Source organism: Argopecten irradians, chromosome 14, assembly GCF_041381155.1.
Source record: "Argopecten irradians isolate NY chromosome 14, Ai_NY, whole genome shotgun sequence".
In the NCBI taxonomy this organism is placed as follows: domain Eukaryota; kingdom Metazoa; phylum Mollusca; class Bivalvia; order Pectinida; family Pectinidae; genus Argopecten; species Argopecten irradians.
Window position 1 is genome coordinate 34,039,370 of NC_091147.1, and position 27,681 is coordinate 34,067,050.

The following is a 27,681-nucleotide window of genomic DNA, read 5'->3' on the forward strand; positions in this document are numbered from 1 at the left end:
GTAGTTGGCTGTGTGGCTTTGAAGTTGAATGTCACTCTCTGTAGTCTTCAAAGGAAATCTTTGCTGGCCTGTGATTGGTCAAATGTTTTCCGCTGACCTGCCTTCAATTTCACTAAAAGATAGTCCAGGGGTGTAGAAATTGTAAGTGATCAGAACCCCTGGAATATCGAGGATGCTTAAAAGTGGAAGAAGACCAGAGTACCCAAAGAAAACCTATGTCATCCGGCAGGTAAACCTGATCTATGACCTCTTCTAATTCAAACCAGGGGATTGAACCCTAGTCAGCTATATAAAAGGCGAGTGGTTTAACCACTACATCACCTAATCTTATGCTTTATGACAGATACACTATGTGAAAGCAAAATAGATTTAGCCTCTAAGTAAGTGTTAGAATGGGTAATCGGATAACCGGTTCACGGTTCGGTTTCAGCTTGTGTCTGCATGGTTAGAATTTTAGCTATCCGAAAAACCGCCATATACATTTCGTACGGCAAAAATACTCCTCAAAGTAATAAACAATCGTCTGCACCTTTAGTATAAAGTATTCATGCTTTCAGAAGCGCATTTTTGTAATGAAATTAAAAGTGTTATGACAACAGTGTTGTTATCGGAAACTGGGTCGTCACTAAAACGCTTATAGGTGTCACTTGGCTTCTATGCAAACGTTCCAGTGAGTGTGATGTGCGCAAGTGCGATGTGCAAAAGAAACCATGTGCAGGAAGTAGGCCTACTTTGGCATTGAAAGTGTTTACATCAATTTCCATTCACCGTCATGGTTTTATTAAAAACAAGCAAAATAAATCTAATTCAAAGTAATTATTCTTTGTGTTAAATGAGTGTTTCCTGAAAGATATGAACAATTGGTATGGAATCCAGACGAAGTATGACTAATTCATGGCATCAATGTACGACTGAAACGTTACTTTAACAGCTACATGTACAAAATTGTACGGTTATCCGATTACAGTTCGGTTAATCTGATCCAGTTAACTGGTTGGCATTTTTACTAACCGTTCCAGCACTACTCTAAATTCCAACATAGAGTTAATAATCTACTGCTTTCCGACAGTCAGACATTGTTTGTGGAAGCAGGTAATCATTTTAGCCCTTAAATATATAATGACAATGAAATCAGACATGACTATTGGAAAGTTTGCAACGACAGTAGTTTATTGATTATAGAAAGATATTTTATGTGATGGGTGTACCAGATAACTTCAGAATTGTAATGAATATTTCATCTGAACTAGTTCATTGGTAATTCATTAAAATGAGACAGTGGCAAATTGACACAAGTACCATTAGAAGCAGAAGTCTGTAGCAGTCGATGAAGGATTCACAATAAAGCACATACAGTTTCACAATTTACAAAACATTAACTTCCAACAATTACTGTAACCTGAAGAGCAATGACCAGTTAAAAAAGCTTTTCTATCATGTGGAGTATATCATTGTTGATAAACGATTTTCATAGTCTTACTTAAACAATTTTAATGTAGATACTCCCAATATGAGTTAATAATGTAAATATAAGTATTAAACTTTCTTCTTTAGATTCCATCAGAAGATAGTTGAATCCTTAAATAAAAATGATGTATAAGAGATTGTTAAGTTATAGGTGACAGTGACTACTAATTACTGCTGTGACAGAGAAAACGAACCCAGTGACGTAACTTACCCGTATCACAGGATGAAGTCGAAACACAGTACGGACATCTTCGTGATTAGAGGTCAAGGTCACCTTGTTTTCATTCGTATATGTGAGATATTTCCGTGAACACATGTGGATAATCTTACATTGCTGTTCCCATTTCAGGATTCCACCTAAGAATGCAGGCAAAATATTAAATACACCAAAATGCCATTGCAAGCATTAATGTCAATCACAGAACAAATATTCCGAAAATGTCCACAAATGTAGAACCTATTGGCAAAACCAGGATGTATTTGAAATTAACAGTCTTATGCCGTACATATGGGGAAACATTATTTGAGACCATTCTTAGATGTTTTTCAGAAACAGACTATAGTCATCACACTATCACTTTTCTTATTTTTGCTGAAACAGGCTAGAGTTAACAGTTTAAACCAAGTAAGTATTGAAATTATATACTAATGAGGAATGCTATGAACAAGAAGCATGAGACATTGGTTAGATGTGTCATTGTTTCACAAAATTTTGTCATTTTGTGGTTTGTTTTGAACAATCATTGAAGATTTCAAGTTATTTCTTTCTTTCTGAAAGTGGTAAAACTCCCACTCTCAGCTTTCTGGTGGAGATGTTTAAAATCATACACAGTACAAGTTTTCTCAACATGTTATCAACTCATCCACCCCTGAAGACACATTTAGGATCTTCTAAATCAAAGACTAGACTAGTCCATTATGGAATTCCAGGGGTTAATTAATTAATTCTGTAACCTTGACAGTAACACTCACCACTGATGGGACCGTCCTGTAGTTCTATCTGCCAGTACGTAACTGCTGATGTACTGGGAAACAATGTCTTTGGATTTGATTGGTCCAGGGGACGCATTCGTAAATGAACTGAAATAGACGGTTTTACAACTAATATCACTGAAGTGAAAAAGCATGCAGATTTTTTTTTAAAGACAAACCATTCCTTGCAAAGTTAAATCAAAGCAGTGTTCTGCATTATCAGGAAAGGAGATCATATCCATTTTCATAAAATAATCAATTGCCACTTCTCCATATGGAACTCGCAATCCATAGGTCGAAGTCAAGAGCATTAAGAATCTTTTTTGAGAAGTCAAAATTTTTCTTATGACCAACTTTTTTTAAAAATTCTTACCATCTTCTGAATTAAAGCTTTAAATTCTTACCATCTTCCAGCAACGGCTGCTCAAACAGTCCTTCAGCCACCAAATATGCCTCCATTTCTTTGTGGTAAAATCTGATAACATCTCCCACCTGAAAACAGTATAATTCCATTTAAATTAATTTATTTCGTAGCATTCAACCAATTTGGAAAGAAAACATTTGCTTCTATCATTTTCATAAATAAGCAACTTCTTAGTTTTTTTTTATATTTTAGACAATTTGTCCTGTGTGACCTTTAACGAAGGTCAAGGTCATTCTTGTGATCAAACTTGATACCTCTTCATCCCAGCATGTTTCAACTTGATATCAGGTCTCTAGGCCCATTTGTTATTGATATAGGTAAGTCTATTTGACCCTTATTATTACTTTTAATGAAGGTCAAGGTCATTCATTTTGAACAGACTTGGTAGTCTTCATTGAAGAAACTAAGCAACATTTTTTTGATATACAAATCTCGCTGAAAACTTTCATTCAAATATACTTCATTGTGTGAAGAATTATATAGAATCGAGTCATAAATTTTGATGAGTCAAATTTGGAAAACTATGAATATATATACATGTTAATTTGTAACTCACATTGATAATGCTATACATGTATAAATACATTTTTATATAATGGGAGTAGGTATTGTAATAACTTGTGCTCATAATCTCACGTTGTTTGTATTTTCAACAACATATTGGGCTTGTAGCATGCTGGGATGAAGGCTACCAAGTTTTTTCAAAACAAAATGATCTTTAAATTTAATTATCTTTATTCGAGTTCACAGGGGTCATATAGCCAAACATCTTTAACTTCTTGTTATTCAATAAATCAGGTATCTAGGTCTCTTAGTCATTTACTTTCATTAGAAATAGAAAAATTTCGCTCACTCGCTCCCAATTTTTTTCTTCAGTTCCCGAAGAACAACTGATTTATTTGGTGTGGCCTAACATAAAAATCTATTAGAATTGAGGGTCGAAAATGACGAAAACCATACATGGTCTTATCGATGCAACTGATAAATATCTATAAACGAAGGATAAGACAAAATGGAACAGAATTGTACAGTATGGAAGACAATTCTGCAATGTTGTAACACACCATCCCCTCCCCATCCATTTTATGGCTGCTGGCGTTGACGACATTCTCACCTTGACTTTATTTTCATCCTCAGAACCAGGTTTGTGTTTGCGGTATATCGTGAAGCCACTCTGCTGTACGGACAGATTGAGTTCATGGCTGAAAAACAAATATTGGATCAGACAAAGATGTAAATGCTTTCTGTGGTATATCGTGAGGCCACTCTGTTGCAGGACAGATTGAGCTCATGGCTGAAAAACAAATATTGGATCAAAGATGCATGACCTTACAAGTTTTATTTTCTTCTGCACTTCTGATCCTGCAGGAATATCTGGGCGCCAACCATAGAATGAGAATAAGACTTTCTGGTTTTTTTTATAAAACATTTTCATTCAGCTGGTATTTATGCCAATCACAAAGAGGGATTTAAAATATAAATAGAACAAATAACTATCAAATTATAAGAAGATATAATGTGTTTCTATCACTATAGTTTATTTGTGCTGAAAATTCATTAGACTCTCTGTCAAGAGTTGCAAATGAAGGCGGTTTACAGATGCTCCACAGATGATGAATGGTATTTTTTATCATTAAAAAACCACTGTGCACACACTGGTGACCGTAATATATATTACGGTCGTCAAAGATGGATGTTGACGAACTCAGTAAGTTTCGTTTTTTGGCTGATTTTGATGGTTTAAGATGACCTTGAAAGTTTTCCATTGCTGTATCTGAAAATCATACCAGAATTTACACTGAATGTGTATACTTACCACTTGGCGTAAACAGAGGCTATACCGACTGTGCCTTTACTGACATGGAGGTATGAGCTCGGAGATTTAACGCTCTCAAGCACTATCTGATCATCAACTTGTACCTAAAAGTAGCACAATCATATACACATAATTAGTTTTTATGTACCATAGAGGAACAGCTCTGGAAAAGAAGGAGGTATAGTCTTCCGATATAGATTACGCACTATATACCGATTATTGCCATCAAGTTTCATTGAAATCCCTCCAATAGTTTGGGAGGAGTAGTCGGTAGATTGTTGACAGCTACACAGACAAACAATCTCATTCTACTATACCCCTAACACTGGAATATTAGAGCATTTTTTCCATACTGTCTAGGAACAAAGTGCCGCAAATATATTTTTTGCAATATATATGTCTTGCAATTTGTCAAATCAATCATAAATTTTCTGTAAGGTTCACCAGTATCAACATTAACCTACAAGAAGTGCAATAAAAAAACTCACATTTTTCGTAAAATTATGGACTTTGGTTCTTAAATAATTCATATTCTTGGTTTATACAGATATACACATACCACATCTCCCTCAGCTTTGACTTTGTACCGCGGCATGATCTTAAATTGGGCGTGTTTGGCGTTGTGATCCAGTAACTCCACCTAGAAGAGAGAAAAAGTCGGTGAAATGATTGGTATGGTCCAGAAAGACTGAAAACTTCAAAACACATAGCACTGATGCAAGACAAACAGCTCATATATTAAAACACTGAAAAAATTCTAATTTCTTGTTTTAAATATATATATATATAGTGAAATGTTTTTTCTATTAAAGATTTGACATCTTGAACTGTGCATCCTCATGAAGCATGGATCTACATTAACTTCTTTATATTCTATAATTATGATTAAAGTAGCTGTCATTCAAACATTTCCAAACCAGAAAGAATTGGCAACATTTTCATAAAAATGATGAATTCCATACCGCCATGTTGTTACTCTCTGTTTCTGAAGTCTTAGTTGTGCTGACATGGATGTATTTCTGGGAGAAAATATGCCTTAACTGAAAATAAAAGCAAAAAAAGTTTAATTTACATGTCGAGATATATATCATGTCTTGAGCAACTTGATAAATACTTCTGATACATTATGCTCAGATATCAGACTATGACCTGATGGTAACAATTAAATGCTGATTGCCTTAGTTCTACTCTAGAAGACATGACATTCACTTGAATTTTATCAATTAACTATTATATATTATAAAAAAAGAAATACTCAGACTTCAATATTTGCAGATATCAGATATCATATCCTCCTTTGCTCCAGATGTAAAAATCAAAATTAAATCTTGATGCAGGTTTTAGATAATTCATAAAATTATTTCTATTTATTAAGTTCAAATCATTGCACTAACCTTTGTATGTTTAAATTACCATAAAAGAAGAACAACTATAGACATTTTGTCTAGAATTTTTCTAAAAAACTTCCAGGGGCATGCAAGTCTGATAATATTCTTCTGGTGTAGAAGCCATATCTTTTCCCCTTCTCGATTTATTTCTGTGTGTGTGTGTGTGTGGGGAGGGGGGGCTATTATAGTCAGCTGATTACTCACCCCATCACACTCAATCTACTTCTAATGGGGTAGATTTTGAAATTGTGACAATGTAAGAATAAGTAGCTGATTTGCTTGCGTGAGACCTTTTAACGTAAATATGGTAGTCATTTTATATAACCATCTATATTCTGTTTTTTCCCTTATGAATAGCTACTCCATGATTCCATCATACACATATTCATGTTGTTTGTAAAAGATTTAAGTAGGCCTTATTATGGGTGCACCAAAGTAACAAACAGCTATTGAGTAACAATAGAGCATATGTCAGTAAATATTCCATTGTCACTAGCTTTAAATAACTGCTTATCAAAACCATTCACACTAACTTTAATTTGAATTATTTGATTTAGAAGTACATTAAGGGTATTCTACACGAAAAAAAACTTTGAACAGATTACACAAAATGTTAGCTTCAAGCTATAACTGAGTATATATTATATGCATGTAGTATATAGTATTCAGAAAGATTGTTAACAGGTTTAGGCATAACCCTAGCCCCATCAATTAAATTCTGCTGACAGTTCTGATGTTTATTCTTTAAGAAAAATCTTAAGACCTGCTTCTATAACTCTTAGACGACATCAAACAAATCTTATACAAATTGTCCCCCAAGATTCAATACTGGATCAAGCACATAACGGTATGCCTATTTCGCTCATGTTGACGGGATTCATTGAAAACCTTTCCCACTCCATATCAGTTTGAGTCCAAGGTTTTTCCAGTGACATGATGTAATGGACTATTTGATGCTTTCGTTTATGACAGAGTGTTTGCTTTGTTTTGCACTGTTCTTTAATACTCTGTTATACACCATGACTTTGTCAAATCAATTGAGCTCATGCAAACTATGTCACCACGTATGTAGGTTACATAAAATTTTCACGGGCTCATGTAATTATCCATCATTACCTTAACAAAATATAATGTTAATCCTTATATTAACAATTTTCTGTATACTAAAATTTGGATTTTTCCTTTTGTCATAATTTTTCTTTACTTTTTATAAAATTTTAGTTAAAAACTGATTGAATGGGATGCATTGTCTCAGATTCCTCTGCTTACTGCCACAGATTATTGTGCCCCAAGTACGTAGAGAGTTTTCACTGTCGGAGGGTGGGTGTAGAAAAAAATCTCTTAACATTTCATCAACATGTCTCGTAGCGAAACCCACTTCGTTCGTGGGTTTCACTATGCGACATGTTGATGAAATGTTGAGAGATTTTTTTCTACACCCACCCTCCGATTATTTGAATGTTTGCAACAATGACACAAAATTAAGCAGAAATGTAAACATGGGTATATTTGGTAATAATGCTCGACGTCTATAGGCCAGTTCTTGATACATTAGACCCATTGAGTTCGGAAGCTTAATTACCGTCTGGTTTCTCCCGAAGCACCTTGGTTTTCTGCATGGCAGACATTTTGTCTGTTCGTGGGGACACCACTTCAAACCACATGATTCCCGACAGTGGTTTTTAAGACGTTTTTTTTTCAAAAACTTACACTTTCCTTACCCAATAAGGGCCCATAACTTAAAGCTTCTTTGCTATGATTTTTAGAGCCCTGTGCCCCAATTATGGCATATATGGTACTAGATATGTAGTTTCTGGTATTTACCTGCACCACTTGTCCATAGACCACTTTCTTCCCCTGTTGTCTTTTTTGTTCAAGGTTGTTGTCATCGTTTTCTGCTTGTGCTGCAAGCTACAAAAGCAAAATCAAACTTGATGTCATATTTACAAATAGAGGTCTTTCATGCTGATTTTAAAATGTTGAGGATTTGATTAAAAACTATACAAGCATCTGACATTGCCACCTCGACACCATATGAATAAGAAAAGACTTGTTTTTCAATATGGTGACTTTGTATTTTGGACAGACAGCAGGCCAATGTTTTGTGGCCTAAAATTAATTAACTACACAAATCTTCTTCACCAGTAACTGTCAAAATACTTTTAATGTGTTTTCAAAATGGTAGCCATCTTGTAGGGCTGAAACGATTAGTCGAATAATCGGAGGCGATTAGATTAATGAAGCTAATTGCTGATAATCGATTAAAGATTTTATTAATCGTTAATCGTAACATGCATAGCCAGTGCATTGTAAGCTGACTAAACACGTTGACAGATCATGGATTTCTGAGTAAGCCATTCCGACTGGAGTTTCATCTCTTTATGTACATGTTTTGAACTCAACAAAACATAAATGATGTGAGAAATACTTGTTAAATTACGTCTCTGTGGATGTTAAAGTCATTAATCAATGAAAAAGTGGATGTCATGAGAAAGCTTGCAACACGCTGTTCGCCAATTTTCACTAGCGATCGACTCCATGTTGTTACGTCACGGAGGCCTAATCGCCGCCGGGACGCTCGGGAGCGGAAGGAGCAGTAATCTTGAACATTTAAATTTTACTATTGCATGTGTTTATCATATAAAAAGAAAGTTTTTGTTCATATTCTAATTGAATATAAGAGTTGTTGATATATTTTATTTTTTTGATCACGGAAATAAAAAAGTTCATTGACGAAAATTTGGTCATGTCGCTCCGTGGCGGCCAGATTTGGTTGATTAGTCGTACGTGTGAAGGTCACGTCAAAACAGCGGGTTAGCAGACTTGATTTAAACGATGTTACGGAACACAGGAACGGAATTCAGAGCTAATTTGGGATAAAATACGTTTGTTTTGTCAATAAATCTTTTCTTATTTGTTGGTAGGCTTATATTATATAAGGCATGTCCTCTGTCATATTATACGGTAACGTTAGGTGTTATTATTAGTTGATAAACATGGCGGACGTTTTCAGTAGTCAGTAGTAAACAATATAGTTGCCTTCAATTCAAACGATTAATCGATTAGTAATCGATTACATGTGACCGAATAATCGAATACAAAAATTACTAATCGTTTCAGCCCTACCATCTTGAATTTTGGATCAACCAAAAAAAATAACAAGACTTTATCGTAACCATGTCAGGATCATTTCAGGCAAGCTTCAGCTATTTGAAATCTCACAGGGAAATATGAAGAAATTTAATATGAGAACAGTTTACAGATGGTGCACGACTGACCGAATTTATTTTGAATTTGCATATTATAATTATGTGCCCTTGCAGGTAGGTATTGATTGTGACGTCATGTGTTTGTGAGCGTATCATATTATACTTTTCGGAGAAGATGTGAATTGCGTTCACAAAATAATGACATAACAATATATACCTACCCACAAGGGAGCTTACTCTGTAATATACAAAGACAGAGTAGTTAGGTCATCCCAGAGATTGTGACCCTCAAAATTACTCTTCAGACGATATATGTACATGTAATTGATGATGTTTCTCAGTGAAGAAAACTACAGTGCATACCTGAGCTTGCGTTGTGTTTGTACGCAGTGAAAGGTTTTCTGGATCTTCACTTAGTTTACTGCATAACTTTCTGTACTTTTTGTTTAATTTGTAGCGGTTTGCTACACATATCTCAAAGGATATCACTGAAATTTAAATAATTAGTATTAAATGGATGACATGAAAAAGATATCAAAAATTCAATTTTAAACTATTCAGGTACATACAATGTATGTATCGCACATCAAAATACATGACTTCTAATTTGAATTTTATATTGTGTAATATATATGCTACGGCATTAGCTATAACATTCGGCCAAATGAAAATATATTCTTGTTTCCAGTAACACCCTGAAAATGAAGCGTCGGTAGGTAAGGATTTTTTTTTTTTTACATCCCAGTTTCTTGCAGTGAAAAACTGAAGTAGACTTTATTCAACCTTTTAATTATATAAACCTTGGATATGATTCCCAGGAGATTATTGATGTCTTAAATTTACAGAATTTGAACAAAAACTCCTGATTTTATGAAAAACCAAACAAAATATAGGAATTGTTACTTATTTGCTAAAGGACAAATCTGATAACAAGTTTTTGAGTATAGGCACTAACTTTATAGGGTCAGTCGGGTTAACGGAAACACAAATATTTTTTGTATAGCCTTAATTTTGAATTGCGTTTGCAAGCACGAGTCATGCCATGGCTAAAAATTAAACTGCTGGTTAATGATGAGTAGTTGTGACATGTAAGCGACGTCACACATGAGTAATTATGAAGCGTATGCTCACCATGCTGGTCCTGTATGTCTGGTCTCACCCGGTCCTGTTTACTCCCCACTGCCAGCTGATTGTGTACAGAGCTGAAAGTGAATTAACATCTTCATTGAATATCAATAATACAACTGTGATAAACATGCATGTCTTCCATTTTCCATTTCATTTGTATAAATATGAAAGTAATTATATATATATAATCTCATTAACCTCCCATAAGAGGACAAGAAATATGCATATACATGTATCATGTCCTTACTGGATCCATTTGTAGAAGAATTAATGCTCAACAGGGAAAATACACATATGCTTCCTGTTGAGTGCCTCGACCAGAAATCGAACTCAGGTCTCCGGGTTATATACATATATATATATATATGAATGTCTAATACAGTGTACTTCGATTTCACAGAAGTGTACATGATTAAAAGACAGTTGGCCATGCCCCATTCATTGAAAGTCACGCCAATCTAATTCTAATACATATTTTAAATTATTAATGAAAATCAGTAAAACTTATGTATAAAATTTTAATAAAATGTAATTATATAGTCTGCTTCTGGTTTTCGAAAATTACAATAACCTCCCTTACTTTATGAAGTTCATGCCTATACAGCAAGCCAAGTTAAAAATTTCGAATTTCCAATATCGGAAGTTCTATTTCCCGATAGATCTATTCGAAATTCTACTGCCGATATCGGAAATTGAATTTCCCATATCAGAATAGGAATTCTGATACAGTATGGAAAATAAGAATTCCCGGTATCGATATCAGAAATTTAATTCCGATTATCAGCTACGGTCTTTTATGGACTATATGTCATTGATATACATGTACTAGTCCGCTAAACCTGCCTATAATATTAGGCTTTTTTATTTTTTTTTTTTTTTTGCCTAATATATATATTAGGCAAAAAAAAAAAAAAAAAATTAAAAAAGCCTAATAATATAGGCAGGTTTAGCGGACTATACATGTACGTAAATTTCTGGCGAGTCAAAATTGATATAAACTGTCTGTAACTAATTCTTCGACACCTATGATAACAGCATGCTAAAAATATGGCTTAAATACCTAAGTGTATTTTATCTAGGCCCTATCGCATCATGTTCCCGCGAAATTTTTGTAATTCTATCGCATCCCCATCCGCCTTCGATACCCGTATCATGTTCCCGCGAAATTTTTGTAATTCTCTATCATCTTGGCGCTTGTCAGACGCTGTAGCATTTAGCTAGAGTTGTCGTTCCTCATTCGATAGACTTGTACGTACACATATAGGCCTATATATATGTGTGTTCCCATACGCGTGACCCACTAGGCCAGGGAACAAAAATACAAAGTGAACTACATGAAAATACAATAAAAAATAAGATTTTCACACTCCGTTTTGCAGCCAGAAGTATGAATTTCAAAAGAGTGGATAGCGTGAAAAAGAAACGTTGGCCGTGAGAAAGTTGTTTTACCGACATCTTCTACCTAAGACCTGAAGACAAACAATTGACTGATGATGATTTTTGTAACATAAAACTTCGAAATCACAATTTGAAATGAAACGAGTACCGTAGGGCCTACAACAACCACACCAATATTTTATATTGAGACGTATTCATTTTACTGAATAAATCTCTGTTTTTACAAAATAATTTACATACAAATTATTTAAATATTAAAAAAATATTTTATATCGATTGAGAAAAAAAGTTATGCAACTTAAAGTGTACACGGAACGGACAATTATTTGATGTGTTATTCTCTTTGATCTCCTGACAAGGATGTTGAAAACCGCATCAAAATCGGCCGCTTCAGTACCGAGATACCGCCCTCCAAAGTACTCGATGAAGTCGCATTATCTCGTATACCATAAAAGCAATGAAACTCGTACTTTCTCCATTCTAAATTTTATCTAATGACCCATTTATCAAGCCTTATATACCAAACCATTTCGTGTACACTTTAAAGTATGTAAATCACTCTCGATGGCCCGGATGTCAGCGCACGAGGGGTCTTAGTGTAGGAGGAAACCGGAGTGCCCGGAGAAAACCCACCCAAACCATTTAGGGAAATGCCAGATTTTGTAAACTTCATTTTACCTCCACATCCGATAAATTTACAATATGCAAGTTCTATATCTTGAGGGTGAATTCTTGGCTCATTCCTTCGACCAATAAGCAAACAACTGGTACCAGTTACAGTCAGCCTACAGATCCAGATTCGTATACAGTATATACACATATATATATATATATATATAAAGGCCCTAGGGTACCGCCAGTTAATATATACTGATAAATATTATAAACCAATGAAGCGTCATCATGGCACCTTGTCTAACAACACCATCGTGTTTACATATAGACCAACAAAATAACATACAGGATAACATAAAAAGAATGCTATGTACAAATACTACTGGATGTGATTTCCGGGGCATTAATATCAAAACATTTTTTCTGGCAATATCGCCAAGAGATATATCGGGCGCCTTTTTATCAGAGAACAAATAAAAAAAAAGCAATTCAGCAATACTGAAAACTACATATTATATACAAAACTATGAAATACTAGGTCTAGCTATGAATGGGACAATTAGAGTAAACAAGAAACAAATAAAAGACATGAATTGATATACACGTAGATATATACCCCTGAAGATATCCATGTGCAGTTGGCATCCACTAGCGCATGAACTGAAAATATCTATAGACTGTTTATGTCTATTCTAATATCATGCCAATTACTTCAATGGCATTTATGAACGAACGAAACAAAGCGGCAGTGTCTATTTAAACATTTTTTTCCTCCTATACACGTATATATGGACCACTTTTGAACTGGATTTGGTTTCATGAAGCATGAACTTTAAAAAAAATTCCTTAACTCATAAGCATTACGGAGGTTAGGGAAGCCCATTAATTTAAGGAACATTACTTAAATTCTGTGATGCTTTCCTATGTAGAATTTTAAGAAGTTAATTGAAATGTTCGTGAAACTGGGCTCAGATCAAAGGTTGCATTCAATATTACCCTTAGTGTAATGGAACATGACATGGAAGGTCTATAAAGTGACTATTTTCTCGTGAAACATTTGGCGAATCACAACAAATATTTATACATAATGTTTTGTAGTATGTACATGCCATTTACATTGCTTTTACAGTCATTGTTATCTCAGAAAGTGCTAGGTTTGGCCACTGACCTTGGAGGAAAGCCGGAGTACAAGAACATCATAACCTTACCAAACGCAGTTGGCGTTCACTATGGCATGAACTGACGTCAGCTTTATCACTGTTATGTCGTGTCAGTGATCATGGAAAATGACTGTTCAAATGACTGGTTTTTTCAATACATATGCAACATTTCTTTCAATTTATCTAAGCATTGAACGACAATTATGGAAGTATGAATGCCAAATGGACTACGACAAAATCAACACGAAGCTCGCTTCTTTAAATTTGTCGCTGTCCAGTTGGTATTCATACTCCCATAATTGACAACCGAATGCAGTTCATTTCTTGAATATTTACATTTCCACTACAACCTCACTAGGTTACTGTACCAAACGTAGTTGGCGTTGTTCAGCGTATGAACTGCCATCCATTTTTAGACGTCATTACTAATTCGTGATGTCACAATTATCGTACCAGTGTAACTGTGTATAATGTGATTAATTGCCAACGGATCTCTTATATTTGATATTTACCTCGATGCAATACTTAATGTACCTTTATATAGTAATCTAATAGTATAAGCTTACATAAACGTTTTATTGGTTACTAGATAATCATGATTGTAAAACACTTAAATATAGTATCTATATTATCATGTGTATTGCCTATATTAGATACTACATATGTAGTATATATACATGTATTTAACCTAATTATCAGAGCGTAGTAAGGATTCTGGCATTTTGGCAGCGCCGAAATGTTTATATCATTTCACACCTGTATACCGATGTATATTTATCTAGGTATATATGAATACTGCGTCTTTACGAAGTAAAGTTAAACACATCGCCCTATTATCTGTTCCATTGAGAAATACATCAACTGGACGATTAAATATTTATATAGATGTACGCAAAGACCTAGTTCACCAAAGGTTCAAGTATTATCTTTCTCGAGTGAAATCTTTTTCGTATAAAAAGTCAGATGTGTATGAAGACCTCATATTCGGCGGAGTCAGGTCTCTGACTCAGGAGGAAGCGCAATGTTCGTATTGTATGGGGAAAGAACACAAGAAATACAGCTGAAGAGGCTTCATCTTTGTCAACGTCATCTTCTCCCAATTTATATCCTGCGTATGAGAATGTAAACTGTAACGAATGAGCGGCGGTACTAAAAGTAAAGTGCCAAGTACACAGGCTGTACATTGCCTGTATTTGGGTAATTCTTAGCGGCAATATTGTAGCCCAAAAGACTTTTAACAGAAAATGGTGTCGTCTTTAGAGTTACAATTGGTGCCTATTACTGCTAATGGAGCAACGTAATGATTATACAAACCATTATAAAACGTTTCTATGCATTTGCTCGTATTTATCTTATATCGATAACCTTTTAGGGCATAAAACTGAATCGTATGAATATCAAATTCACAGCAAGATATTTTTGTTTTCACACACAAATATGAAGGTCTTTTCGAAGGAAAATTATACAGCAAGTCTAAAAATTGTGATTTTGACGTATTGTGCGCGGTATTTAGGTTTTTATGTTAATTTTGGACAAAAATAATATATTAATACATGTATTCACAATAAATAATTGGAAACCTTCAAAAATTGTAGAACAGTTTACCCGAGTGTTTTTTGAGGCAGTGCCCCACTAAGACATATAGGGACCATTTCGTACCCGATCGAAAGGTACAGTAGGCCAGGTACGTATGTATTCGTTCTAGGTAATTCTCTACCTAGGGGATAATATTATTTTTAAACTCTGCTAAGTAACCAGCCAAACATATAAAAGTTATAGAAGACATATGGTACAAATTAGCAGCTTGTCACTAGAACTATTGGAATCGCTCTTACGATAGCGTATTAACATTTTCAGATGAGATGCATGATGTCTAATAAAAGACACTCATAAGGGACGAAGTACAACGGTTTCATGTTAAAGTTTGCTTCGTGGTTATGTGGCGGAATTTACTTCACGGAATGGTCCCTTTATACATGTTTTATAACAATGATATGCTATAATTTGATTTGAGTGGAGTTTTATTAGTTTAACGTCCTATTAACAGCCAGGATCATGTAAGAACGTGCCAGGTTTGATAGTGGAGTAAAGTCGGAGTACCCGGAGAAAAAAACCGAAAGGCGGTCAGTATCTGGCACCTGCCCAAAATGGGATTCGAACTCGCGACCAAGAGGTGGAGGGCCTGTGGTTATATGTCGAGAAGTTATGAACTTTTTACATATAAATATACACATAACTTCTTAATATGTCTTCAGATAGTTATATTTGTAGAACATCGAGTTATATCTATGCAATTAGGAAGTAAACAGTCCATTTAGAAAGTTAATTGGTATGTACCAGGAAGTAGTTATGGTATCATTGTCTGATGTCACGTTTGAATCGTGACCATTCCTTTCTGCCATGGCATACGTTGTACAATGTATAGGAAACTTATAACATGCAAAACACACATACATCCTCAGACAACACACAGACACTTTCTCCACATGCATGGATACATATTTATAACACAGGGATCTGAGAATTAGTTACAGTTTATATAATCAAGGACCCAACAGAGTGTCCATAGACCAATTTTAGACGTTTTAGGGGTCTAGATAATTTTACTATACACGTATACGAGTGCCATGCACAGTACGACTTTTTACCGATTTTTTATCTAGACCCATAAAACGTCTAAACATGGTTTATGAGAACTCTGTTGGGTCCATAATTATATAAGCTGTAACTAATTCTCAGATCCCTGTTATCCGGTCCCCTAAAGTCGTGCTTAATCACCTTCAAGACCCCACGACAGTATCCTTACTTATTAATTATGGACCTGTGTTGAGGTTCATATGGTATTATAACGTCCTGGTGGAATCGATAATAACCGATGGTGTTGCCCGAGTCAAAGAACCTTGTATTTTCATATTAGATATGTACTCTTTTTTTACAAATATTAAAACGATTCTCAAATGTGTATGTTAATTATAAGAACAACATCGATGGTCATATGACGGCACCCTGAAGAACTCAAAGTTTCTAATAAAAGGAAACATCGAGTATTATTGAACCCCATGTGATCACGTATAGTATTAGCCAATGATAATGATGGATAATCAGACAACATGTAATATATACATTTAGTTATAATTTGAATAAAGATATCTTTGACATAAGTGATTATACATTTGGACTAAATACTTAGTCTCTGATATTTAAACAACCTGTTGACCAACAAAGTGGATGGTATTTTACACGACTGTAAAATTCAGTGTTTCGCTATAAGAGACAACATGTCAATAGTATATGTATGAAGTGATTCGTAAACCGTAATATCAAAGGAAAGTATTATAGTAATTAACATTCCCAGATAAACTTTGTGAGAGTACGAAATGGATATCTACCGTTACATCTTTGTCGTGTTTGCTCAAGTAAACATTTCTGTCACCCCTTTAGAAGTATTACACTCTGGCCTTGGCGATATACATCGTACAGTTCCTTTTTCTAATGTCACGTTTTCTTTGACATTGCTTCAATGTACGGGTTCTTAATTATAACACCGCAATCCAGACTGTATAGTGTAATTTGCATAGTACTTCGACATCCATTATCAAAAAGTCTAGCGCATGGACGAGAATATCCTCGATGCTCTAGGGATTACTTTCACTGTCGATGTGACCAGAATAACCCTATATCCTTAAATAGTAAGTCGAGCTAAACCTCATGCAGTTTTAGTTTTCACATTTTGGATAAGTGCAAAACGTGAAAATTCATATTAATTAAGAGTTGGCCGTAGTGGTAGGTTTCTAAAACCAGAAACATGTATATTTGACATGTATATGTTTCTGCTAAAAGCATAGGCTACTTATATTTCAACATTTCATATAGACTTACCTTGAGCCAACTTCTAAAACTAAAATCGTAAAATTTAACTTTTGTCTTTTTAACTTTATACATTTGATACCTCATTTCAAGAAGAATCTAAAATATGAAAGTGTCTCATGGATATTATGATAGTCGATATTTCTATAACATGGACGGCGTAACATAGTCACTTCTTGTGTTTGCGCTTTAAGGTAAATTTAACACTTAACAATCGAGTTATATTTAGTAAATTTACAAATAATTTGATCGTTTGTCATAAAATTCAATTGAAATATGTTAACTGAAGTATACTGGGGAAAAAAAGAGCACGTCTTTGGCCATCTGTTTTGTATATATTGGCTTTGTAGTACTATTTGCCGAAAGAATGTATCATAACTGATCATGGGTCGGCTTTATGCACATTGTGTATTCCTCTGATTAAAGGTTTTGAACGTCTATAAGCGTTACATCGATACTATTTGTATAAACGATATCCAATGGCGCCCTATCTATTTCAATAATATCTACAAGAAGGCCTTTATGTCTGCTACTCCAAATCCACATAGGCCGAAGTTTTGATCAATTTCCAAAATCCACTGAGCCGTGTATGTTGAGTGTTTAAGTGTAAGCTCAGCTGTCAATTGATTTTATTGAAACAGTAAATTTTAAAGAAATGGTCGCTTGAAATGTAAATAAAAGGAATATTTTTGTTGATTACCGGCGTGTGTAAACTGCATTCTAGATATTTAAACATGACGCGCTAACGTCATTTAAAATATTTTTAAACACAAAAAATGAAGTTTACATTGTACCAGTAAGCAACAAACAAGAGGCCCATGAGCCTTAACGGTCATCTGACTATTGGCACAATACCGCACATCAAAGAGTATAGTAGTGACAAACAATTAAGGCAATACCAAAGAACTCTTTTATTAGAAGAAGTTCAGGTTTTAATATATTTGACGAATAAGAACAAGAAGACACAACACGAATATACCGCAGTTTCCCAAAACACGCACCTCGCACAACATACACGCAACACACCGCATACATGGGAGGCCGTCCTTACATGACCATAGCTGTTAATAGGACGTTAATTAATCAAACAAACAAACCATGAATGAAGGTCCCTTGATCCCCACCATACTACAAATCCATTTATCCTCTAGTCTCTATGCCTCTTAGTTATTATCAATAAGTCGTTTAAAGGTTTTAGCCTATTTGACTCCTGTGACATTGAATGAAGAAGGTCAAGGTCATTTATTTGAACAAACTTGGTAGCCCTTCATCCTAGCATGCCACAGGCCAAATATGAATACCCTGGGCCTTTTGTTTCTTGAGAAAAAGTCGATTGAAGATTTTAGCCTTTTTGACCCCTGTGACCTTGAATGAGTATCAAGGTCATTCATTTGAACAAATTTGGTAGCCCTTCATCTAAGCATGCTACATGCCCAATATCAGCTCTCTAGGCCTCTTAGTTATTCACAAGAAGTCGTTAAAATATTTTAGCCTATTTGACTCCTGTGACCTTGAATGAAGGTCAAGGTCATTTATTTGAACAAACTTGGTTGCCCTTCCTTCCAGCATGCCACATGCGCAATATGAGTACCCTGGGCCTTTTGGTTCTTGAGAAGAAGTCGTTTAAGGATTTTAACCTTTTTAACCCCTGTGACCTTGAATAAAGGTCATGGTCATTCACTTTAACAGACTTGGTAGCTATTCGTCCAAACATATGACAGACTAAATATTAGTAACCTGGGTCTTTCGGTTATTGAGAAGAAGTCGTTTGAATGAAGGTCGTTTGAATGAAAAATTTACGCACGGCGGACGGCGGACGGAGCACGACGACGGGTGATGCATGATGACAATAGGTCATCCTGACCCTTCGGATCAGATGACCTAAAAAATAAAAATAATTACTTAATTACACATAATCTGCCTGGTATTTAATTTTTTCGCCCTTTTAATGTTTTTGCTATGTGCCACTGGTGTAATGTGACCTGGAGCGTTTTTCATACTTGGTAATCCTAGAAATATTTATGCGAATAGTGATTTCACACTGCTTGTCAAAACTTAATTCTTTAACATACGTCGGGTATTTTACATGGCAGGATCTCAAGGAGCCAAAACAGTGTAAACATGTAAAGGATGATGGAACTGGGGGCTGTTAAACCTCTCCACCATCACCACAATAACACAACACATAACAACAGGCGTTTGGTTCTATAGACATTTTTCTCTCTATATGAAAATGTCGATAGAGCCAAACGCCTGTGATATAACAACACAGTTTCATTACAGGAACCAGCGTTTGGCAATGTCGCCGAGACAAAATAGAGCAAAAATGACGTTTTTAAAGTATTTTTTATTGGTTAGCATTTGTAAGAATACAATATTTTTGTATTGTATTCTATCGTTCGAAATTCATCCTGATATTACAGAAAGCGTAATGTTATCAGTTTTTCTATTTTCGGTTATCAAATCTGAATAGATGGTATACACTAGTATTTCAAACTCAAATATCTCAAACATTACAAGGAGAACTTTATTTTTTTACATTTTGAAATCTACATTACAAATACAAGACAAAAAAAAGACATATTATAAAAAATGACAAGTTTTTTCTCTCTCTCTCCAAAAGTATGGACCTTAACGTTCAATCGCAAAAGTCTTTAAATGATGTGTCAAGTTTATAATTTGGGAAGTAGTACTGGTTCAAGTTCAGTGCGTGTACAGTGTACACGCCAAAATGGCTACGACCATTATGTGGCATTTAAATACACTGTTGAATATGTTAAGCCGTAAGTTCCTTCGTATATATTCCATACAGGTTATTCACCATTTATCGGTCACGCACTAAGTAGACTAAAAAAGCTTACAAAGTATTTATCAAATAAATAATGAATAAATACAAGACAGGTGTTTTCTTTGTGTGCTACCGTGGACCAAACAAAGAAGTAGAATCAACAAGTCTTAGGACGTGTATAGTATGACCCATGTACACTTGAAGCCCAACATCAATTTGGGCCACACATGTACATTTAAAGCCCATCATCGATTTTGGCGACATATGTACACTTAAAGCCCACCATCGATTTGGGCCATACACAAGACACTTATAGTCCAAAATCGATTTTGGGTCACACATGCACACTTAAAGCCCAACATCGAAATCGTGCCACACATGAACACTTAAAGCCCAACTTCGATTTGGTACCACACATGAACACTTAAAGCCCAACTTCGATTTAGTGCCACACATGAACCATTAAAGCCCAGCATCGATTGGGCACCAAACACGTACACTTGAAGCCCAAAATCGATTTGGACCACATATGTACACTAAAAACCTTACAAGTGACAAGTAGGTACCGTTATCCTTCACGTGTATTTGATATGGAGTGATGCGTATATTATATTGTGTTGGAGTATCTGACGCTCGGCTGGCAAGTATCTTAAACACTTTTATCAAATAATTTTGAATAATGATAACAACTAAACTCAATCTGAACTACCTTGGAAGGTAACACAATTCATTTTCTGGAAAGCAAAACCATTCGGACTTATAATTTCACAAACAAATTTCCAATATGTTTAATAATATGATGTAGAAATTAACTCGAGGTGGGAATTTACGCTAATTACGCGAAAGTCGCTTGATCGCAAAAAACTATCACCGGGCGTGATATTGTTTACAATGTACATATATGAACTTTATTGTTTAAAGTCTGAACGTGTATCTTTCGCGAAAATAAAAACATCATGGAATTTTATAATGCAAATTGCGGAATTATCCACGTTTGCAGGAGTGCTTGTCTTATTTTGTTGCGTGATATTCAACACTACAATACATTATTAAAGAAAAATAAATCATCATTTCATTTTTAACAAACAACAATCAAAAATTAATAAATAAGATACGATGTAATTAAATGGAGGCATTTAGTAAAATGAAGCAAATCATTGGATATTAATAAATATCTGGATATTATTAAATATCTAAAAGCAGCGCTTTAGAAAAAATATATTAAAAAAAAAGATGTAAAGCTTAGCATGTATAGTATATCTCAATACACCCACGTTGGTCAATGCTTGACCCAGGTTAATATATATTTGTGATAATTTCCTTTCTATACAACCAGTTTTCGGTTGTATTTCCCCCATTTTTGCATTCGTCTTGGGCGCGAGGATTTGGTAAGATCCAATTAAGCTGTACTGTAATAACAAAACAAACACTCATGATTCCATGAAAATTGTGTCTCTTAGATAATCGAATTCCTACAGATCCACGAGAGATATGGTTATATGTATTAGTCCGTAATGATGTACATGGTCTGACAGTCGATTATCCTTCAGATCCCGTAAACATTATCACAGTTATGAGATATTCGAGAGGCATCGTCGTCGGAAACCCACGAGTCGTCGCTCTGGGTTAGACACAAAACCCACAAGTCATCGCTCTCACTCGCTCTGCGTTTGACACAAACGTAGAGCGCTGACTCGTGGGTGTCCGACGATGAGAGGCATTGATTTCGTCTATCCCATTTACACCGAAAAGTGGTGTGTTGATGGAGCTTCTACTATTTACTGGAGTTGTCACTTTTGATATCTGTTTCTACAGAAATGTTTGAAAGCCTCATTGGTCAATGGATATCGACAAAACATTAGCCACTCACTCCAGCCCGAAATAATGCACGTAATACAGGACATCAGACAGAAAAAAACCAGTTTGTCATGGGAAGATATTTTCATTGTTAGAAATGTGAAACACTACGAAAAATATGTTATTGTCATGTAACCTTTATTATGGTTGAAAAAATGCAAACTGAGACTTAGTTCCAAGAATTTTGTTTATCAAAAGATTATATTTGCGGAGTAAACTGAAGGTCAAAACATCGAAAATGAATATCCACCTTAACGGCATTCTGTTGGCGGGGGATTTATAAAAACGCCTTTAGGACTTATGAAGACCTCTATGGCCACCGTTAAGTTGTGATTGTAGACTTTGGCAGAAATTTTGATAAATGTAGAAGAAGGGCGCCATTTTCATTACTAAAAACCCAACAGCAACAGGCATAATTTCAACAAAAGATAGGTATCAAGCATTTTGCTGTAAATATGCATATTACACCCATCTCATGTTTTAGCAAAGAAAGAATGTTATTAAGAAACTGTAACGATCACCAATTTGTCTAGAATTAAATCGATACATACTGACCAAAAACTAACCTTAGCGAGATTGACCATCAGTAATTTTAACGATACTGAGCAATGCTTAAAATAATATGATTATAAGCGGAATCAAACATCACAAATGTAATAAACTGGAACTAATTTATTTTTATCTTTTTATTTTCAAACATTTTGAACAGTACATATAAACTGGCATTTAAACAAATGTGGTGTTAATTAAAGAAATTATCAATATTTTACGTCTACATTATTGGTATCACGTGGTCCTATATGTTGACATACATTTTACAATAAAACCAATATGTCAACTCATTGTCGTGACAGTGTGATTCCGATAAAGCAAGGAATAGATTTTGACGACGGACACCGATAGAGTTTAAGACAGGATCAATCGTCAGGAAGTTTCCGTTAGCCAGAGGTCAAATCCTGATGGTCAATCTAGCTGTGGCAAGCTTTTGGTCAGTATTGATTTCTGGACAAATTGTTGTAGCTGTAATATTCCTTGAGATTCGCTGTTAGCCAAATACCACTACTAGACATCGAGTCTCCCCGGTGTTCTAGGAAACGAGCACAGCAGACGATCATCTCGACATCATATCGATTTGTCATCTCCTACACGTTTTACGGAATTGAGCAGACGACAAATATAAATCATTAGTTTTATGTGGATTGATGTTTTAATTCCCCGATTCATAACTTTTTGAAGTTAATTAAAGTTATATGTGCCGTAACTGATCGAAAAGTTTGCCATGCTAAGTTTTCTTAATCAATCTCTTGAAAACCTAGAGATTTGATTAAGTTGCGACAATCATTCAAATGGCTTTAGAAGACTTATAAACGTTAGCTACAAAACATAAATTATGTGCTGTAAAATTGTCAGTTTCTATGCTTTATGTAATATACGTGTACTAATAACAAAGTAAAAATGTGAAATAAAATTGTAGACCACAATTTGGCTTCATGGTCTGACCGTATGTACTCATATCATTTCCCTATAGATGAAAATGTACTCATTTTCGGCTCTTATTTTAAATTGTAAAATTGAAACCTATGCATTGAAAGTAGTTTTTTTCAAAATATTGGTAACTTTTGGTGATGAATAACATATTAAAACCTCTTCTTGATTGGGGACTATAAAAAATAAGGCACATATAACTTTAAGAATTTAAAAGTTTGTGTTGTGTGTTTTTAAAGGGACAATTCAATCAGGCTTAATCTTTTACATAACCAAGAAGCAAAATATGGCATAAATGTATTGTTCTACATTTCTTATGAAACATATAAACCAAAATATTGACAAAGTCCACGTCATTGTTAAGTATTTTAATTGATACCGTTGTAATTACAAATCGTTGATCAATACGATTAAGCAGGTACAGTAAGTACGCTGTCCCCATACCCGAGCCAAAGTCACACACGTTAAACAAATGAACTATATAACCACTGTGGAGGTGATAAAATGACTTTTTAGACAAGACAATTTACCTGATAAGGTAAACACACTACTGTCAGAGCGATTTGAGCAGTTCTAGACAAAAGTTGCATTACTCTACGAGCAAGGGACAGGGTTCGGCATACAAGATGTTCGACCACAATGTGTAATGGCGGACAGCGAGCGAGTATGAACATTTTACACGCATTTCACCACCATGGGTGTTTCTGACATATCACAGTAAAACCGACTGATCTAATTTCCATTAGAAATGGTTTTTTTTCGATATATGTACAAATTTTAATGTTCTCTTAGACTGAATTGTCCCTTTAATGTAATTTGACAACAGTTGTAATGTCTAAAATGAGAATTCTCGTCATTGATGTAATTTGACAACAATTATAAGGTATAAAATAATGATTTTGTACTCAAATCTAGGTTTTCCATTTTCAAAAAAAAAAAAAAAAAAAAAAAAAAAAATGAAAAAAAAACATTTAAAATAATTGTTAAGTACATTAAACAAACTTGCAAATATGCGTTCCAGAATTATTTTTTTTTCATTGACAGAATAAACTTTTCATTCATACTGTTTTGGAATTGTTTGTCGTTTATTTGGTATTGTCACATTTATAAAATAAAGTTGATGCATCATGAAACGGAACGTGACCGAATGTAATATTTCCAGAGTTAAACTGTGGTGTTTTTAAGTAAAGACGTTCTCAGGAAGTATATAACATAAAATGGCTCCCAAAGTCTCGTATGTCTGCAGTTTATAAACAAAGAAAGTGAAAAGAGTAACTTCCTATGAACTTAAGTAAATGTGAGATAGTTTCTATGAAAGTGTTATTTAAAACTTAAAGACGCAAAAGATAATTTTCTTGGCTTACATGAGTCTTGGGAGAAACAGTCATATTAATTTAGATGCAATAGTTAATAAAGTGTTTTTACAAAGCAACTGGTATTGATTATCAAATCAAAAAATGCTTCAATAAAACGTTGTAATATACATAAGGGAACAAAATTGTATTCATATTTCGCCGATATATATTCGTATAAAATACAATATACAGTCATAGATGTGGTTAGCTTGTAGTCATTTGTAACCATTGTCTGTATTTAAAGAAAGAAATTGATTTTTATGATTAATATATTCAAACCCTGGTCAATCGTAGCTTCCAATTATCTACGTACAAGCTCTTCAAAGTGTTGACAGAATTAAGGCATTATAGAGCGAAGCCAGTGTAAAGATGACACCCACTGATACATCGACCGGTGTTAAACCCCGTTTGCCAGGGACAATGGTACCCACTTGAGTCAATTTCAACCCCATCTCGTTCTCACTCAAGTACATGAATATATTACACGACTATTATAAAGGATTCGTACGAGTTTGAGTATTGATCTGTACCAAAGTACTTACTTTGACGACAAATTTCAGAGCAAGTTGTTCATTACTTTTCTATGAATATATTTTGTCATTTTTCAAAAATTGTTCTCCACCTAATAGTTATTGGCCTTTTTGGAAACATTACATTTAATATTTGTTTTATGTTTCTTATATTCATGATTCATCAGTAAAATTGGCCAAATAACCATGGAATTCTTGAATTTGCTTTTATCGGTTGGGAAAGATGTCCGATACATAAAAAGTCTTTTGAATATCATTTAGATAGCCTCGGAAAAACAGAAATCTTAAAATAGTATTTTGGTTTCAAAATCTATCTACATATCCCGTGGAGCGCGTTAGCACATTCTTTTAGATAACAATTGATTTGTCCTCTCAACGAATCAATCCGACTTCTTAATTAGTAACATTAGAACTGGTCAATCGTAAGAAAATGAAAGCCACTTTAAAAATGACGTACATTTTGCAGTTTGTGGTAAACGAAAGACGATTAGGCTGTTTTGAAGTCTTGTTCAAATCTGGATAATCACAGCTATATATCATGTAATCGTGAGGTTTGACCTCCAGAGGCCTTCATTCATTCAAATGTTGATATCACATGTTTTGCCAGACAACGTAATTCACGCTAATCTCTCGTATTATTGCTATTGTTTCCTGAATCAAATGAACGACCAGAGTCAATGTTCTGAAAATAATGTCGAGTCCACCGGCATTTGCAAAAAAAATTACATTTAGCAAGATTGGTCGTAATAGCATGTTTTCTATACAGGATGTCAACATATCAAATTTAATGTTCTTGAAATATCTTTTAATTAGTCTAATAGAAGAAACCACCGCTGACTCTAACACTAATATTGCGCTTCTAAAATCCTCGGTGAAGAGATACTATGGACAATGGATAATATTGAGATTTAATTCAATACACGTTGAGATCTCGTGGAGAGTTTTGAAGAATCAAGATTTTCCCACTGCATGTAATCCATTCAGGTCAAATTCGACTAAATATGCTCCACTGCCGACAGAGCATAAACGATACCCAATTCGACTAAATATGCTCCACTGCCGACAGAGCATAAACGATACCCATTATTTGAACGATAACTGATGTACAATCATCGGAAGATATGTAGATAGCTTCTGCTATTAATACGCACCATGAAAATTAGAAAAATACATTCAATCCATATATATTTACAGTAGAATAATTTATGAAAATCAAAATTGTTGAAAGGATGTTATATAATATTTAAAATTGTGACACCCATATACGAAGAGAAACGAGATTAGTTGAATACCTGGATGACAAAGTCGTTCCACAACGTCGCGTTTTCAAGCTTCCGCCTTCCGGTCGACTTTTGTTTTTGCAAATGACAAACGATAAACAAGAAATATAGTTTAAATACTATTTGATTGATTTATTACAGTAACCCTAAGATGATTCTACATCAAGAACAACACATTAAAGATTATAACATTGAAATGTTGTGGGGACTATTTGTTTTATTGATATGAAACTGGCGTGATGTTCGAAATCAGCTGATCGATGCGCGAGAATCGTTGTATTCATTATGTTTACATAGGCAAATGTTAGTTTTCGTCAGTTGGCTGATTCATGTAGTGATGAAAAACTCAAAATGTAAATATAACAGTATACGTCATGGACATCCTCGATATCCAGGGGTTACTAACACTGACGTTATATCCAACCGTGGATTATCTCATTGTATAACTGAAGGCAGAAGAAAAAAATTACCAATCACATCCCTGCAGATACTTTTCTCCGGAAATTACTGAGAGAGCGAAGTCCAACTACAAAGTTACACAGAGAACCACGGTGTACAGTTATTCAACTCTTTTAATGTACATTTGTACATCAAATGAATTACCTGTGTCTTTTGATGGATATACCGTCAGTGATAGTAACCCATAGCATTGGGGATGGGTCATTGAGTAGTTCTATACAATACAAAACAATACAATACAATGCAAATAATATTCCATTTCAGGTGAAGACACAGCCATCTTATCATCACAATTGATTTAGATGATATCCAGGTCAACAAAAACTCGATCATGCTATTCTGTCTTTGCATATTACAGAGTTAGCTCCCTTGCGGGTAGGTATGGATTGTTACGTCATTATTTTGTGAGCGCAATTCACGTCGTTTTCTCCGAAAAGTATGACGTTACGCTCGAAAACACATGACGTCACAATCAATACCTAC

General features: G+C 34.6%; 1 protein-coding gene across 1 annotated transcript in view; it reads right to left on the reverse strand.

Annotated features, from left to right (window-relative positions):
• The window catches only part of LOC138307426 (inositol 1,4,5-trisphosphate-gated calcium channel ITPR3-like), a 200,257-nt gene that overhangs the window by 160,796 nt on the left and 11,780 nt on the right, over positions 1-27,681 (reverse strand). Inside the window, 10 exon segments of the mRNA XM_069248167.1 lie at positions 1,679-1,824; positions 2,440-2,547; positions 2,844-2,931; positions 3,978-4,065; positions 4,680-4,783; positions 5,239-5,319; positions 5,642-5,719; positions 7,892-7,978; positions 9,640-9,764; positions 10,408-10,478. Of these exon segments, the coding sequence (XP_069104268.1) occupies positions 1,679-1,824; positions 2,440-2,547; positions 2,844-2,931; positions 3,978-4,065; positions 4,680-4,783; positions 5,239-5,319; positions 5,642-5,719; positions 7,892-7,978; positions 9,640-9,764; positions 10,408-10,478 (976 nt within the window).